The 18,694-nt window shown below is 46.2% G+C and overlaps 1 protein-coding gene across 3 annotated transcripts in view; it reads left to right on the top strand.

Annotated features, from left to right (window-relative positions):
* FAT3 (FAT atypical cadherin 3) overlaps positions 1-18,694 on the top strand; it is a 550,552-nt gene that overhangs the window by 496,558 nt on the left and 35,300 nt on the right. For all 3 annotated transcript variants that reach the window (XM_065881705.1, XM_065881704.1, XM_065881703.1), the window contains exons 15-18: positions 117-254; positions 1,385-1,528; positions 4,500-4,697; positions 7,792-8,590. In XM_065881705.1, the coding sequence (XP_065737777.1) occupies positions 117-254; positions 1,385-1,528; positions 4,500-4,697; positions 7,792-8,590 (1,279 nt within the window). The remainder of the gene's footprint in view (positions 1-116; positions 255-1,384; positions 1,529-4,499; positions 4,698-7,791; positions 8,591-18,694) is intronic.

The following is an 18,694-nucleotide window of genomic DNA, read 5'->3' as shown; positions in this document are numbered from 1 at the left end:
GCCTAAGAAAACTCTCAGAGTTGTGCCCATTTGTACAGACCTGGGACCCTAAGAATAAACCTTTTCTCTGTCTGTCATGTCATGTCTTTGCTTTGTTTTGCTTGTGTCCCGTGAAGCTAATAGCAGAAGATGCAGACAGCCAGCCCAATGGACAGATTCGATTTTCCATTGTGAATGGAGATCGAGACAGTGAATTTGCTGTGGATCCTGTCTTGGGACTTGTGAAGGTTAAAAAGAAATTGGACCGGGAACGGGTAAGCTAGTTTAGACCTGCTCCCTTCCCATCCACACCCACCCCTTCACTGAAATCAGGCACAGACTCCATGAGTATAAGTAGGAAGCTTCTCCATTCTAAATAACGGGAGTGGGAATTCCCTGGTGGTTCAGTAGTTAGGACTCTGCGTTTTCACTGCCGTAGCCTGGGTTCGATCCCTGATCGGTGAACTAAGATCCCATCAGCCTCGAGGTACAGCCAAAAAAAAGAGAAACAAACAACGACAACAAAAAAACACATTGAATAATGGGAGTAAATAGGGATGGACTAAAATGCAGCAGGAAGTATTTTCATTAGACCTTAGAAAGAACTTGTTGCCCGTAGATGCTGGTATTTTCTTATTTTTGGAGGCTTTAAAGAAAAAGCAAAAACCTGACTTTCTAGATGGTTTGAATTTTGGTCCTTCCAAAGCAAGAAAGCAGAAAAGTATATTCAGCGTCGGGATCCTGCGGTCCTGGTTTCATGAACAGCATTGACCCTAAGTGAGCAGATACAAAAGGATAACCTGAAGGTATCTAGGTCAGAAAGAATGATCCAGCAGATTCCTCTGCCCGAGGTTAAACTAAGTGTCTAAACACCACCTTTTTTGACCAAAAATATGTCTTCAAAGTGAAATTTAAACATGGAAAAAGATGCCATAGGCATGACGCTTAAACGTAGAAAGACTTCACTGGGTAATAGAAGCCCGTAATATACTCCCAAAGTATCAAAAGTAATACCTAGGACAGATCAGTTGTGACAATTGTTATAGTTTGAACAACGGCCAAGAGCTGTGGTTCTAACCCGGGCTGATTTTACCCCCAGGGGACATCGGGCAATATTTGGAGACATTTTTGGTTGTGACAAGCAGGCAGAGGCAATATTGACTTCTAGTGAGTAGAGACCAGGGATGCTGCTAAACATCCTGCAACGCACAGGTCCGCCCCCGACAACTAAGATTTATCTGGCCCCAAACGCCAGTTGGTGCCGAGGTTGAAAAACCCCGGTCTAAAGACTCAACGTGAAGATGGCTCGTCTTCCGCAAAGCGCTGTGAGCCTGCAGCGCCTGAGTGAGCCCAGAAGGAAGCAAGCGCTGTGATTCTTTACTGTCGGCCCTTTGTGCTTTGGCAGGTGTCTGGATACTCCCTGCTCATCCAGGCAGTAGACAGTGGCATTCCTGCGATGTCTTCAACTGCCACTGTCAACATTGATATTTCTGATGTAAACGACAACAGCCCAGTATTTACACCTGCTAACTATACCGCTGTGATTCAGGTGAGCAAATCTGGCCTCCCAGGCTCTTGTCCTTATGCACTCATCCTCCTTCCTCCGCCGTTAGTTACTCATCATGGTTTACTCTTGTTTTTACCTAATATCAACTCATCCCATCATAGGGCTAGTATGCAAAGAGCCTGATTCTCGTACTGCAACTGATTCATAAAACGTCGATCAGCGCTATGGCCCATGGGGTTCTTTCAAGTGTCAGGTGCTTTCCGTACAAGGTCTGTCCTCACGACCGCCCTCACTTTACAGTGAAGGAGGTAAGGATCTGAGAGGTTAAGTAGCTCAACCAGGATCATGAAGCTGTTAGGTGATAGAGTCAGCATTTGAACTCAGGTCTGTCTTCTGAAAAGACTATTCTCTTCCCACGGTGACAGGCAGCCTTTAAGCCACTTTGTGCTATTTTAGCAGGGGAAGGAGGTTGATACGAACCATCTTGTTTGTCAAAGGGAGATTGGCCATCAGGCTAGAGCTGCTCCTCATTAAAATCAGTCTTCCAGGGCTTCCCTGGTGGCGCAGTGGTTGAGAGTCCGCCTGCCGATTCAGGGGACACAGGTTCGTGCCCTGGTCCGGGAGGATCCCACATGCTGCGGAGCGGCTGGGCCCGTGAGCCATGGCCGCTGAGCCTGCGCGTCCGGAGCCTGTGCTCTGCAACGGGAGAGGGCACAACAGTGAGAGGCCCGCGTACTGCAAAAAAAAAAAAAAAAAATCAGTCTTCCATAAGCAGTTTGTTTACCAGTTTAAACCCACTTGCTCTCTAAAATTAGACTGCAGGAGAGAGTGACTTACTTCTGGTGTTCTGCTCTCAGAGAGAACGACTTTTCTTCCCAGCTATTTTTTTTTTTTTAATTCAAAAGATATCTCGTGAGCACGGTACTAAGCGCCAAGCTACTTCCATGTCCCAGTATTTCTAGAAGCTGAAAGTCCGACTTCAAGAGGATCAGGAAATCCAGTCCAGGAATACTGTCAGCATGGAGGACTTACAGGAGACAGGGATGGATATATGTGTCTTGTGGGGACCACAGATACTTTAGGAAATCAGCCTCAGAATCACCCGCCCATCTTGAGGGGCGCCTTTGGAACAACATTCAAGACTTTGAGTCTGGCCATCTATAGGCCCCCAGCTCCCCACACCACTGAGCTCCCCCAGAATCAGGCTGAGTAGCTCTCTGCTCCCTTCCTACCCCTTTCTCAGCGAAACCCGATTCCTTCCCCAGCGGTATTTTGGTTTCCTCTCCTCTCTGATGCTTATTCCAACAGCTGTGCATTCCCACCCCTCTCCAGCTTCCACAGAGCTCCCCCCCAGGCTCTGCCCCTTCCCCTACTGCCGCTTCCCTCCATGGCTCTGCTCCCCACCTGTCCCCACGATGCTGCTCTCTGCCCCCCCTCCCCCGCCTCCACTCACTAGCCCAGCACCAAATGGGCTCTGCCTACTCAAGGTCAGTTTTATGACACGCGTCGATCAGCTTGACAGACTGTTCTCACACGCACTCCAGGAAGTCAGCAGGGAGAGAACAGAGACTCCGAGCCCATGAGTGGTGACCGTGGCTTCTTGTCTGCAACACCGGGCCCGTCTGTGTTCTATTTCACCCTCCTTCCTCGGATGCGACCCCTCAGGCACACATCCTCTTACCCTCTCTCTTGTTTGGAGGAAATGGCTTTTATAGAGAGAGCAAACAAATCAATAGACCTTCTGTTTTGTGTGGTGCTGAAGATACTGTCAGCTTGCACTAATAAATCTACGCTGGGCTGGGACGTTTCCACAACTTATTCCAGAGGGAGACGGTGTCTAGTTCCTGATAACCAAAAGGCCACTTGAGAGGAGAAGCAACATGAGAAGTATCTGAGGTTCTTTTCTCCTGCAAAAAAAAATGCTCCTCCCATTATTCACCCCAGAATAATTTTCTTTTTCCAACACATGGTTCTCATAAGACTAATTCAGCGCCTAAAACGTGAGTGCGCCCGCCCCGCCCGTGACTGCTGTCATGCAGGGTATCATTGTCTCCATCTCTGTGACCCAAACTCAGTTAATCCAAAGTCAATGTCATCAGAAGGCCTGAACTAATGAAAATGACTTCAGGCCCGAGCCGTGGGAATGCTGAAGTCTAAACAGAGCAGAGCAAGGAAACCAGTGCCTGAGCCACCAAGGAGTTCAATTTGGTGTTTTCAAAGTAAGGACAACCTTGGGCCCAAGAAGGAGTAACTAGGAGCCTTTGTGTTTCCATCTGGGGTAGAAGGCAGAGTTTCTGCAGAATCATGTTGGCATAATGACATCCGGACTTCCGAAACTTACAGATTCCTTTTCTCTTCATTCGCTAACTGAGGAATATCCATCCCATCCCCTTTCCCTTCCCTTAAGAAATAGCAAAACTGTGTTCTGATGGCTGGGGTGAAAAGCCCTGTTTTTCACCTGACACCCGCCTTTGTATTTTTCCTGGGAAGTTGCCAGGATGTCCCCCTAAAGAGTCCGGTATTGTGACTTCGTGTCACCATGTTGGGCCTCCGCGTAACCGTGCTGTGGTAAGTGTGACGAAGTGCTTTCCCATCCTGAAAGGTTGATGTTTTCTTGGCCCGAGAGGATTTCTGACATCGTCATGAAGGCTGATGAGCACCGTGTATCTCTGGAGCCGTTCGGGTGAACTCAGGGCAATTCCAGCCTTTCGAGGACAAGGTATAACCAGCAGCATCCTTGGAACCTGCAAACCCATTCAAAGCCAAGTCCTCATGTTTTCACCTGCAGCTCACTGTCTCACAGGGCAGCTGTGGAGTGGCAGGGAAGGATGGGAAACATGACGCTCACAGAGGCCAGCACATTTTCAGAAGACAAGATAACATCACAGGGAATCCCTTCCGCAAAAAGCCCTGTTTCTAGCACAGCACTCTCAGCTGGTAATGATGGGTTTTCTCTTTAACTGTGAAGAGAGGTGTAATTTTATCTTCCCTTTTAATATACTCTCTTATGCAGGAAAATAAGCCAGTAGGCACCAGCATTTTGCAGCTCGTGGTGACAGACAGAGACTCCTTTCACAATGGGCCTCCCTTCTCCTTCTCTATTTTGTCGGGAAACGAAGAGGAGGCGTTCGTGTTGGACTCGGATGGGATCCTGCGCTCAGCCGTGGTCTTCCAGCACATGGAGTCTCCAGAGTATGTGCTGTGTGTCCAGGTACAGCCTCATCCTCTGGCCGCATCAGGCCAGCTTTCTCTCGTGCTGGTTGCTGGGCCCGTTGGTTGGGTTTTCTTTGTCAAGCAAGTCAATACAATTCATTACTCATTTTAATCTCAAATTCGATTTCACACCAATAAAAGTGGCCTCTGTATGTGAAGTTGAACAGGAAGGAAAGGAAGCATCATTGTTGAAGTGGGACGTTCCTGTATGGTGTGCCGGGCTGACGGTCACTGGGCTTAAATCTGCATTCTGAAAATTCCTGGGGTTCTAGTTGAGCCCCAAAGACAACTCATTTGTCAAGGCTTGCTGCTTGGTACTGAGAAGTATTTCCCAGGTCAACCCAAGTGGGGAAAGAACCAATCCTTGTCCTAATGTGATTGAGCTATTTCATGGCCTCTGCTTTTGAAGAGACCTCAACTTGGTAAGTTTCCCCAGTGAGATGGGAGGGGAACAGGGATTCAGATGGCAATGGCCTCCCAACATTTCAGCTTCTTCAAGGTCATGGTGTAAAATGAAGTGAGACAAAGAGGCAAAAGTGGCAGTTCTGGGAAGGGTGTGGATAGGAGCAGGAAAGAGAGAGCACCAAAAATTCACTGGGTGCAAATTTTGCCAGTACCAAGATGTGGGTCCCATCAGTGAAACTGAGTGACTTTTTTAACCCACAGTTGGCACAGAGGGCAACCTAAACTCATTATTAATGGTGGCAATAATAACAATAGCCATTCTTTATGTAGCATTTCATCGTGTACCTTATTTCTTTGGATAAATTATGGCTTACTCTACTCCACGAAACCTTCCAAATTAATGACTTTTGGGTCCAAGCACATTGATAAACTCTTCAGTTGCCACCCATGCGTCCAACAATATTATGTGAATGATTTTATATCACAGTATAGGTCCTCAAGGGCAAGGAGAGAGTTTTAGTGCCTTCTCACAGAAGCTAGTACAGTTCTTTGCATACCTTCTCTGGTTGTTAGAGAGCATATTTCACAACTCAGACTTTGTAAACACCATGGAGAGCTTCCTCCTACTAGTCCCTTATATTAAACTACCACCAAGTCGCACGTTTCTGCCTTCATAAGGTCCCCGTGTGCATCAGGTATGTTCCCTTTGCCATCACCCCACTTTATTCTATATCGCCCGATACTCACACTATTGCAGAAGCCTCCCGGGTGTTCCTCTGGCTTCAGCCTCATTCTTTTCTGATCTATCCCTACACCCCTCCAGGCTAATCATTCCACTTTGATTATATCAGTCCACTTTGATTATGTCATTCCACTAAACCAGAGGTCAACAGACTATAATAGCCCCTGAACCACATCCTGTCCTCAGCCTGTTTTTATAAGTAAAGTTTTATTAGAACACAGCCTCAGCGATTCATTTACATATGCTCTGGGCTTCTTCTCTGCTGGAATGATAGTTGAGTAGTTGATAGAGATCATGTAACCCCAAAGCCTAAACTATTTCTTATCTAGCCCTTTACAGAAAAAGTGTGCCAACCCCTAAACTAAATCCATCTGAGCTCCCTAGTGCCTGAAAACTTGTGAATTCTGACTCTTTCAGACTTTAGGCAGACATGACTGTGCAGTCCTTCTCAGGCCACAAGCCCATGAGTCTGCCACCTTACACCCAGTGGCTTCATGCCTTTCTGTCACCTTTCTGGTTTTCAACATCTGAGTGGGCAACCTCTGGCCTATAGTGTCCAAACTCATCACTGTCTTTTTTTTTTTTTCGGTACGCGGGTCTCTCACTGTGTGGCCTCTCCCGTTGCAGAGCACGGGCTCCGGACGCGCAGGCTCAGCGGCCATGGCTCACGGGCCCAGCCGCTCCGCGGCATGTGGGATCCTCCCGGACCGGGGCACAAACCCGCGTCCCCTGCATCGGCAGGCGGACTCTCAACCACTGCACCACCAGGGAAGCCCCATCACTGTCTTTTGAGGCCATACACAGTTTCACTTCAAGTTCAACCTAATTTGCTAAATTTATCTCTTCTTACATGAATTTTCCATTTCAGCATCTCCGGTTCATATAATTCATTTTTAAAAGCATGTGGTGATGGTAATAATAAAAATGACAATATTACATTAACTCTCACATACTAAGTACTTCTATGAGTCAAGCCTGTGCTAAGTACGTTGCAATCACTGTGTCTGTTAATCCCCACAGTACAAGAATCCTGTGAGGTAGATATGACTATTTTATTCAAATTAAAGATACAGAAATTGAGGCTCGAAGAAGTTAAGTGACTTACTCCAGGCCAGACACATAGAGGCAGAGCCAAGATTCAAACTCAGGTCTCTGTGATGACCAAGCCTGTGCTTTTCTACTGCCTTCTACATACAAGGACACGTCTCCTCAGATGGTACCTGGCCTGCAAGGTCCTTTGCAGCCCCACATCTTGAGATATCTGCCCTAGGGACCCAGCCCCTGAGAATCTGCCCTTCTCAGAAGTCCTACAGCACTGACTACCTTCACATTGCACATGGCAGGTTCTCAGTAATGATCTGTTTCAGGGTAGTGGTTCTGTCAATTCTTATGTAAAGAAGGAAGTCAAAATGGGTTTTTTCAGGCTACCTATTTTGCCCTTCAGTGTACCATCTTTTATTCTAAACCCTGATATTGTGTACTTCTCACTTTAAATAACATTGTTTCTTAAATGTTCAGAAAAGTGCTGTCTGGTCCAATCAAAAGCAAAGAAGCCAAAGAGAACAAAGATTTCTCCTACAAGTGGGAATGCCACTTTGTGGGGTTCCCCTGTGGCTTCTGTCCAAAATTAAAATAAGGCCAGCCTGTTGTGGGCATGCTGGATCCTATAGCACCCTCTGTTCTCCCTCCCAATTCACCCCCATGGCTTTATTGTGTTGACACATTTTATTGTCCATAACAGAGTGTACATATGGGGACCCCAGGTGATAAATCACTCCTCTTACTTAAATGCACGTCCTCAACATTTTGCAGAATAGTGGCAGGGGATGGAGGAAGAAGCAAACATGGTTAAAGGAACAGACATCTTCAGAGTTTTGTTGATCTTTTTTTAATTATTATCTTTTTTTTCTTACTTCCTTGGCTTTCTCCCTCTTGGTTGTTTTAGGCAAAAGACTCAGGCAAACCTCAGCAAGTTTCTAACTCCTACATCCGTGTGCGGGTCATCGAGGAAAGCATCCACAAGCCCACAGCCATTCCCCTGGAAATTTTCATTGTCACCATGGAGGACGACTTTCCTGGTGGGGTCATTGGGAAGATCCATGCCACAGATCAAGATGTGTATGATGTCCTCACATTTGCCCTGAAATCGGAGCAGAAAAGCTTGTTCAAGGTGAACAGTCATGATGGGAAAATCATCGCCCTAGGAGGCCTGGACAGCGGGAAGTACATCCTGAACGTGTCAGTGAGTGATGGCCGTTTCCAGGTGCCCATCGACGTGGTCGTGCATGTGGAGCAGCTGGTGCACGAGATGCTGCAGAACACCGTCACCATCCGCTTCGAGAACGTATCCCCCGAGGACTTTGTGGGGCTGCACATGCACGGGTTCCGGCGCACCCTGCGGAACGCGGTCCTCACCCAGAAGCAGGACAGCCTGCATATCATCAGCATCCAGCCCGTGGCGGGCACCCATGAGCTGGACATGCTGTTCGCGGTGGAGACGCCCAACAGTGAGTTCTACAAGCCGGCCTACCTGATCCAGAAGCTGTCCAACGCCAGGAGACATCTGGAGAACGTCATGCGCATCTCAGCCATCCTGGAGAAGAACTGCTCCGGGCTGGATTGCCAGGAGCAGCATTGCGAGCAAGGCTTGTCGCTGGATTCCCACGCGCTCATGACCTACAGCACAGCTCGCATCAGCTTCGTGTGCCCGCGTTTCTACAGGAACGTGCGCTGCACCTGTAACGGTGAGTGCGGTTCGGAGAGTTCCCTCCCCAGTCCTGAGCTTTCAGAGGTGGCCTGGATTACCATCCTGGCATGCATGCATTCGTTCATTTACTCATTGGACAAAATATTTACTGACCGCCATGTCTTGCACATTGTAAATAGTGCTGCAATGAACATTGGGGTGCATGTGTCTTTTCAGATTAGAGTTTTTGTCTTTTCTGGATATACGGCCAGGAGTGGGATTGCTGGATCATACGGTAACTCTATTTTTAGTTTTTTAAGGAACCTCCATACTGTTCTCCATGGTGGCTGCACCAAGTATCATATGATATCACCTACATGTGGAATCCAAAAACAAATTATATGAACGAACTTATTTACAAAACAGAATTTGACTCTCAGTCATAGAAAACAAACTTATGGTTATCAAAGGGGCAAGGTGGAGGGTATAAATTAGGAGTATGGGATTAACAGATAACAGTACTATATGTAAAATAAACAATAAGCACCTACTGTATAGCACAGGGAGCTATATTCAATATCTTGTAATAACCTATAATGGAAAAGAATCTGAAAAAGTATATATATATATATATATATATATAAATATATATGTAGAACTTTGCTGTACACCTGAAGCTAACACGTCATTGTAAATCAACTATATTTCAATGTTAGAAAAAAAAAAAGTAGGAATTAGACGTGTGAAAACAGGTAGGGGAGGGACAGCATTCCAGTGGAGGGGCTGTTTGTATGAGGCTTAGGGGCAAGACAGCAACCTACAATGAGGGGATTGAAAGAGATTTCCAGTGATGACAAAGGAGACTTGTGAGTCGGCCCAGTGATCACAGAAGAGCCATTAGCCAGGGTGAAGTTCTAGAAATTATCTCAAAGCAGTGGGAGCCATTGGCTCATTTGAGGGGGGAGAAGTGACAGAATCAGGTCTGTATTTCATGAAGAGCCTGCTGGCTGCAGAGGTGAATGGGTTAGAGGGGGCCGGGCCAGAGGCAGGGAAACAAGTTCAGAAGCTATCGCAGAGGGGAAAGACAGCTGGATTTGCTTCAGTGAAAAACAGGGGCCAGATATTCTGGAGCACAGTCAAGGGGTGGATTCAGCCCTCAGAGCGGCAGAGATGGAATGGTTTGTATTTGTCGACGTAACTAGAGTCACTGAACCTTGACCTTCCCTGGTCAGAGGCCATAGCTGCACAGAGTCGCCTGACCACAGTGGTCAGCAAGAAACCTTGCTCTCTCCCTCTTTTTCTCTCTCTGACATGTGGCGCCATAAATTCACTGCTCTCTTCGAAGAAAATTGCACCTGGAGTTTTTCTAGCCAGTGTAAACTTGGCCTAAAGGTACTGTGGCCAGAAGAGAAGCCATTTATAAAACATCCTTTAGGTAATTGAGGACAGGCAGGGCCCCTGCCCTCTTCCCTTGTAGAAAGTTTTGTGTTGCACTTTGGAGAATGAGTTCATCAGAGGAAGGCCCCAGAGATCACAGCTCCCTCGAGAGACCTTTTGATGACCTCCAAGCAGCCTAGAAGAGTGCTGGCCACTCACTTTGTGGTCCCCAGTGAATTCTGTTTGTGTTTTCATCACGTAGATGCAGTGATATCCAAACTGTTGAATATGTAAATTAGCTCCAAAGTAGCTCCAAAGTAACTCCAAGCATGTGTGCTAGGTGAAATGCATTTCTGGCAGAAGCCACCAACATGCAGGATTTATGAATGCCAGTCGTCCAGACCCTACCATATTTCCTTTGTAGGCAAATTGATTTATGCCCCAAAGCTCTGCTAGAGCCTTCCTGCAGTGATTCACAGCAGGGTTCAAAAGAGGTTCGAGACAGGACAGTGCAGACTCTGAAGGAGAAACTAAATCGGCTAATTAATCCTTGTGCTCTGGGAACTCATTTCATCCAGTAAAAAACTGTGGTGCCGGCAATGTCCTAGGCACCGCAGATTCAAAGTGAAAAAAGACACAGTCCCTGCTCTTAGGAGCTGGCTATTGTGAACTCAGTTGTTGCAAGTACCTGTTTGCATTAATAGTGTTATAAGGAATGCTGGGGAGGAAAAAGGACAGAGTGCGTATCGTGGCCAGAGGAAAGCTTTCTGTGACATTTAGGCACCAGAGACCACCTATATTCTAAGTTTTGAGAGATGAGTATGAGTTCTTCAAGAAGAGACAAGGGGAGGGCAGGCTTAGCAGTTTTCTTCAAAGCAGGGATTCAGATTTTGTTGGAGAGAGGGGTCTTGCTCTGCATTTTGCATGAGACACTGATGTTTGAAATGCAATGAGTTTCAAGGTGGTATCCTGGCCCAGGACTCCTGTCCTCGAGTCCCCATAAATCTTTCCACTCCCGGGAAACCCGGAATGCTGGAAGTTTTTGTGATTCAGCCCCGAGACGTCCCAAGAGGAGGCCGTCTCGGTTTAAAAAGCGAGCATTTCCTGAACAAGAGCTCTGTGCAGACTCAGCCTCACTTCTCAGCCCCTTTGCACCTTTAAGTCACTCTTGTAATTAAGCTGCAAAATAAAATACTGGATGTTAGTGGTAAAAGGACCTCAAAACATCATCTGGCCCAATCCCCAACTTCAGCAGCTGATATACGATAATCTCCCTTTTATAAATGTGGTAGCTCCCTGCTTTGCCCAGGGCCATACGGCTGGTGAGAAGGGCATGCTGATTTAATAAAGGTTCACCTTGGGCCCTTGTTTTATTACCTGCATCTTAAGAACAGGAACTCTTCCATTTTTTATATGATTCATAACCCCAGTGCTATGTACTCTATAAGAATATTCAAATAACCCCATTTTTCCTGACTGATCACCAACCTCATAGACCCATGGCAGAATAGCAGAGGATCTCAGACCCCACTATGCCTGTGGCTTACTAGAAATGCCCACTACTGAGACCCACACTCAAATATAGCAGGAGGTTTTGGGTGGAGCCTAGGAGCCACTATATATGTAGCCTGGGTGATTCTAATTCTGGCGAGTTTGGTGAGGAAACCAAACTCTAAGAAATCTCACATCAACATAAAATAAAAACAATTTCCTCTGGGTTCAGAGGGCAAACTCTTAATTATCATAGTAATGGCTCTCTCGGTTTTTCTGAAGTATCCTCGTAAATAAAAATACAGTGAAGAACTGTTAAGGAAAGCATTAATCATTTTAGACATTTTCTCATTTATTGGAAAGGAGAGGTAATTGAAGTCAGTAAATGCCCCCAGGCCCCCAAACACACACACATACGCACACACACACACACACACACACACACACACACGCACGCACACCCAGTATTGCTGCTTGTCTGTTTACCCTAGAAGGTTGGCAGATACAATAAACGGACTTTCCCACCACCTGGTGGAATAATTAGGATGATAAATAGAGGTAGCTGCCCATTCTGGGCTGTGTAGTAATATTTATACAGATTTGGCCTCAATATTCTACCCTCCTCCCAACTTCCAACCCATCTTTCTCTCATGCAGACTTTTGGGTCAAATTAACATCATTTACATCTTAAACCAAAATGCTGAGTTGCTTTGACAAAATGCAGACAGGCTTGAAATTTAGTGCCAAAGAGCCTCATTATATTCCAGCCCCCATGAAGCATCACGTTTGAACAAAAGTTTGAGAGCTACAGAGAGAGTTCTGAGGTCGTGCGGTGGCTCCTGGTAAACTTCAGATGTTCAGTGAACTTTGGCACTTGGGTAAGAAAGCCCGACACCAACCTAAACGATGGGGAATGATAAAGGCCCTTGAGCTCCTCTGCGGAAGCCAGAGGACAGAGCATTGGGGCAGCCCGTGGGGCCGTGATGATTGTCCATTTTGGAAAATTTTCATTGATTTTTCAAAAGTCTAATCTAGAAATATATCAAAAAGGAGACGCTTGTCCAAGAGAATGGACTTGCCACGAGACCATCAGAGTTTAAGAGTTTATGAGAATGTTAGTGGAAGTGGATGCCTGATTTGTCCAGTCCTGGTTCAGATATGGAACCCAGACTAGAAACTGGAGCTCCAGTAAAACGCGTGGAGCATCTGCCGTGGGTGAGCCCTGTGCTGGCAGGGCTGAGGGTGACAGCAGCCGTGCCCTCAGCCAGTGGTGTATGATGCCACTGTGAGGGTTTGCAGGGCAGGGAGAAGAACACTGAGGGTGATGCCACCTGCACTAGGTCTGAAAGGATGCCTAGCATTAGGTAGGTGATGGGGAGGGAGTGCTCAAGCCTGAGGAACATTAGAGCCAAGGAATAGAGGCGAGAAACCGCGTGCAGTGCAGTGCACAGATAAAGGCAGGGACAAACATTGCAACTAATATTTAGTGAGCGGTGACCTGTTACTGTGCTGTTTTTCACACATGTGTCATTGCATTTAACCCTCATCATAACCCTAAAGAGTAGGTATCGTTAACTTTCCTCAAAAGCTAAGGAAGGGGCTTCCCTGGTGGCGCAGTGGTTGAGAGTCCGCCTGACGATGCAGGGGACACGGGTTCTTGCCCCGGTCCGGGAAGATCCCACATGCCGCGGAGCGGCTGCTACCGTGAGCCATGACTGGTGAGCCTGCGCGTCCGAAAGCCTGGCTCCGCAATGGGAGAGGCCACAACAGTGAGAGGCCCGCGTACCGCAAAAAAAAAAAAAAAAAAAAAAAAAAGCTAAGGAAACTTGGACTTGGAAATATCAGTTGACTTGCTCAAGGTCACAAACTTAGTAAGGGTCAAGCTAGGATTCACACCTGGCAGTCCTAACCACTGTACCCTATCACCTCTGCACAGATGTGAAAGGAACTTGAAATTCACCCAGTCCAACCTCCCACCCACTACAGACATCCTGTTTACTGTACTCCTGGCACAATAATTCAGCCAAGGTTTGAACCCCAGTCCGGGCACTCACTACCTCACAAGATGGACCTAACACAACTTCTCTCCTCTAGGGCACCAAAATCCACCTCCTTGTGATGTCACCCAGCTCCACCATTTAGAGCCATACAGAACCCGAGCTGTCTAACCCCTCCTGTACAAGTTGCCCTCCAGTCATCTAAGGCTAGTTTTTAGGACCCCTTGAATCTCTTTTTCTAGACAAACAACAGAAGTACCTTTGCTCCTTGGCTGTGAAAAATAGGAGCTAGAAAGAGTTGTAATTCCTGTAGTTGGGGCACAGAATAAGCAAAAAGGAAGGAATCCTCTGTCCTACTTGAAGGAGTCCATGAAAGGCGTTGGAAGCAATGAATAGTCCTGGGAAGGTATTTTGAGCAGAGAGAGAAGTGAAGAGAAAAGCCCAGGGATTCGGGGCACCCTTTCATTTGCTCACTCACTCAACAGTGAATTAAATACTTTTCCAAGCCCTAGGCGGGCTGCTGGAGATACAATGGTGAGCGAGGCTAACATGATCCCCATTCTCATGGACCAAGAACCGGCATCGTGTACTGAGCGAACAACAGGGAGCTCAGCCGGATTGAGTTGGATGGTGGGGAGTCTGGACAGTCCTGGAAAAATATGGTAGGATAGGTAAATGGAGCCTGTGAGAGGCAGCCACAGTGATGTACTTCTCATAAGCACAATAAAATAAAATAAAATGATGAACGCTTCTGCAAGGCAGTAAGACACTTAAAACTTAGCCTTGATGAGATTTTAAAAAACATAAAACAGGCCTTCCCTGGTGGCGCCGTGGTTGAGAGTCCGCCTGCCGATGCAGGGGACACGGGTTCGTGCCCCGGTCTGGGAGGATCCCACATGCCGCGGAGCAGCTAGGCCCATGAGCCATGGCCGCTGAGCCTGCGCGTCCGCAGCCTGTGCTCCGCAACGGGAGAGGCCACAACAGTGAGAGGCCCGCGTACCGCAAAAAAAAAAAAAAAAACAACATAAAACAACCTGAGATTGTGTTTGCACTTGGGCTGGGGATTGTTAATGCTAATTCTCAAAGGACAGAGCCCATTGTCCCAACCCCAGGGATTCTGAATAATTTAGTGTTATCTCCGAATCTTAACCAGATTCCCCCTAAAAACTGGGAAGTTTTTATTTCTCATTCACAACAGATATGTCTCTGCAGATCCCTGATCTCCAGCATGTATGAGTCCTGAAGTGCCAGGGGAGGTTTGGAGGTACCCAGTATGGAGGTGATACCAGCTTCTCACCATGTGGATAACCCCTTATATATTCCATCCACACACAGCTGCCCCAGAGAGGATATGTTGAATGAAACTGTACTCAGCCTTTAGCAGAATCATCCAGAAAATATGGCGGAGCCAAGCAAACACCTATCAACGTGATTCTGTGCTTCTGGGACAACCACAAGAAACCACTTCAAAGCCAAGGGACCTTAGGAGAATGTGTTTTAAAACTTCATGCAGGCCAGGAATTAAGAAGGAAGCTTATTGACTTACGTGGCATTGGCTGAGACATGGCATCTTGGCAAAGCATGCGAACTCAGGGTGTAGGATGTTTACCATCAGTCATTAGATTCTCAGTATAATGAGGCAGTGATATAAATCAAGAGGTTGAATAAGCTCAAAGTGGCAGCAATAATAATCACAGCTAAATACTGATGTATTAGCTAAAGGCATAGACTTAATGCTGGGAGCTGTGGGAATTCTGGGGAGATAAGGAGAGGAGAGTCATGCATAGGGAACTGAGACCCTTTTAAAACCACGGGAGGATCACCTTCCTCCTCCCTGCAGGTTCCAAAGCTCTGAGCTTCTGCTCAAGTGAATTGTATATTGTCAGCTCTGTAGAAAGTGACCTAAATTTCCAACCGAGCTAAGTTTCAGGGGTGGGAAACCTTGTGATGAATGGCCACATCTTGGGCACATTTCTCCTGGTAGAGAGACTTTGTGAAAAGAATACCTCTGCCCGGGATAAGCTTGTGAAGGGGCTAACCCAGCTGCACATGGCCTGTGACGCTGATTAACAAAAAGCTCCTCCCATGCACACAGTATTTCATATCATCTGTCAGTTTACAAATCGTGAATCTGACCCAGAAAGAACAGCAAGAAAAGGATTACACTGGAGTTTAGATCTCTGCCATATTGTCAGCCTAGTGTCTCCAGTTAGGGGACCTTGTAGTAATTTGTTTTTATTCTAAATTTTTTTCTTTACAAGTTGCTTTCACATACATTAGCCCATCTAATGCTCACAACTCTATGAAGAATCATTATCCTCATTTTTCACAAAAGAAAAGCAAGACCCAGAGAAGTCAAGTGACTTGTTCAGAGCCACACAGGAAATACGTTGAATAACTAGGGCCAAAATCCAGGGCTGCTGCCTGTCGATGCCGCACCCTTTCCTACTACAGTGCCCCACCTTCCAGAGGGGACCTAGGGATGCGAAACAGAGATTTCTCTGCCTGCTTTATGCTCTGACAATTGCTAAAAACATCTGATCCTTCTGCCCTGCCCTGACTCACCACAAACGGTGTCAGTGGGTTTGATAAAGTGGGACCTTTCTCCCTTCATGCTCACTCTGGCACCAGACTGATGGATGCCTGGAGATGCAGATCATGAAGGTCTAGAGCCTGCATTCCCCGCAAGCTGTCACTGATCACAGAACAAGTTAATTAAACCTGGATTATTTAACGACAGTTAATAAGATAAACTTCCTCCCAGAAGCCAATGGGAGCAGACACTGTTGTCCCTTAACGGTTGTATGGGAGTGGATGAGCCACTTTCCTCCACCAGAGAGAGGGTCTTTAAGACTCCTAACGATAGTAGGTATGAGTGCTTCTCTGCAAAGGGGATGATGTGAGCATGTGTTTTCTAAAAACAAGTTAACCCCTCAACACCCATTGAAAGCATACTGGATTCTATGTTGCTGGAAGCTTTACGGCTTTAGCTGGGAAGAGGGTTGTTATCCCCAGGAAAGTGTCCCCAAGACCCAGGCCTGGGTACATCGGAGGTCAAAGGACACACAGCATTGTTCAGGGTTGGCGTATGAGGGTCAAGTCCCTCTCACGATAAATATTTCAGAAAGGACCTAATTTCTTATCATAGTTGAAGAGAGGGAAGAACTACAGTATCGCATATGGGGAGCATTTGGTTTGGGGAAAGCTGTTTTTCAGTAACCGGAAGTCTTTCTCTACTTGGAAAAGACTGCATTTCGTGCGTATGCTCACATCTGTCCCCAGCTAAGGAGCACGTAACATTTACACTGACCTCCAGACTCTAATCTGCCTTCATACTTCCATGAGCCACAAGAGAGCAGACGGTGAACAGAGCAAACTGACAGCAGCAGCTGGAGCCAGAACGTTTATGGCTACTCCCGTCCCGGGCCTGGAGGCAGGGAGGAGGCCCCCTAGGATTTTTAAAGCATCGAGAGACAGATCGCTTGCCGGAGCTGTCCCCTCTGCCTTAGGAAACCTATTAAAAAGAAAAGGAAGGAAAAATAACCTATCAAAGTCAATGACTGCTGGAATGAATAGAAATATACATTATTATATGTTTAATATTTACATTAATTTAGAATGCACTTATTATAATATATTAATATATTTTCTATCTGTCTTCCAGCTAGAGTTTTTATAAGGGGAGCTGGATCTAATGCAATTCATTAATTTAATGAATTTAACTATATGGGTTCTACGGTTATGACATAAGGAAAGAAGAAGAAAAAGAGCTGTGAATTTGAACTCCAGTTACTGATCTAAGTGACTTTGTGCTTTAACCCAATATAAGCGATATGGGTGATAAAGTGAGAAGCCCAATGCTAACTACCAGGGCAGGACTGGTGGTAAAAGAAAAGGCCAAAACATGTGAATAAAAGGGAGAAGTACTCAAATGCTGTGTTTATTCTGAAATACAGTGTTTAGCCTTTATTATATGCACTTACAGCTGGGTTTGTTTTTTTTTTTTAATTTTTCTTAAATTTTTATTATTATTATTATTATTATTTTTTTTTTTTTTTTGCGTTACGCGGACCTCTCACTGTTGTGGCCTCTCCCGTTGCGGAGCACAGGCTCTGGACGCACAGGCTCAGCGGCCATGGCTCACGGGCCCAGCCGCTCCGCGGCACGTGGGATCTTCCCAGACCGGGGCATGAACCCGTGTCCCCTGCATCGGCAGGCGGACTCTCAACCACTGCGCCACCAGGGAAGCCCTATTATTATTTTTTTACCATAACTCCTGGCAGGAGAAAATAGCTTTGCTATCATGGGTTTGAAATTATCTAGTCCTCTTTTCCCCTTTAAAACAGAGGCTTTGAAACTGCATTATTGATAATGCAAGTTTTCTAAACAATGTAGCCATTGCATTAGGGCAAAAAAGACTCTGAATGTAGTATATGTAGCTGTATCTCAGAAACAAACACAGACATTTATAGAAAGGATATCTTTTGGCCGGCTAAAATAGGACATGGGAAGAGGCACGTCCACAGAATGGAAAGGAACAGACTTCTTAAATACATAAATTACTGTTCCCATGTCTAACTGGAAGTTAATGCCCAGATAATCTAGAGTTACATCCATTTGATGGGATGAATTCTGTGATTCATTTATGCTCATTGCTACCTCCCTGTGGCGTGGTTCCATTTTTGAGCCCGTGCTAACTAGTCAACAGGTAGGAGCCACCTAGGAGTTTGCAGGCCTCAGAAACGGAAATGAATCCAATCATGGAGACAGCACAGAGTAGGCTGGGAGAGTTGTGAACTTACCGTAAGTAAACATTAACACGTGCATGCGGTCATGCCACTAACGATGGTAGATTCATTCCCAAGAAACACAGTTCCTTGCTACTCAAAAGAGCTCATCCTTCAAGCCAGAGTTTTTAAAATGCTTTCTTCCTCTGCAAGGACTTCTGACATTCTCCCAGGAAACACAATTGTTCCTTCTCTAGGGCTTCCCTTGCACTCACATACCTCTCGCAATGCAGTTACTTTATTGTACTGTAATCATGTTTTTGTGTGTGTGTGTGTTGTTTCCTGTGGGGAAGAAGAGATGGAACTTTTTTTTTTTTCATCTTTATATGTCCAGGCCTATTACCTCGCTGGCCCTAAAGATTTTTTTTTTGTTGGATGAACGCATCAAAAATTCCAAAACTGGTTATCAAAAGCCTCTTGAAAGAACTTCCCTGGTGGTCCAGTGTTAAGACTTTGCACTTCCACTTCAGGGGGCACGGGTTTGATCCCTTGTCAGGGAACTAAGATCCC

Source organism: Phocoena phocoena, chromosome 8 (assembly GCF_963924675.1).
Source record: "Phocoena phocoena chromosome 8, mPhoPho1.1, whole genome shotgun sequence".
Taxonomy (NCBI): Eukaryota; Metazoa; Chordata; class Mammalia; order Artiodactyla; family Phocoenidae; genus Phocoena; species Phocoena phocoena.
Note: the sequence above shows the minus strand (reverse complement) of the source record. Positions and strands in the feature narration are given on the sequence as shown.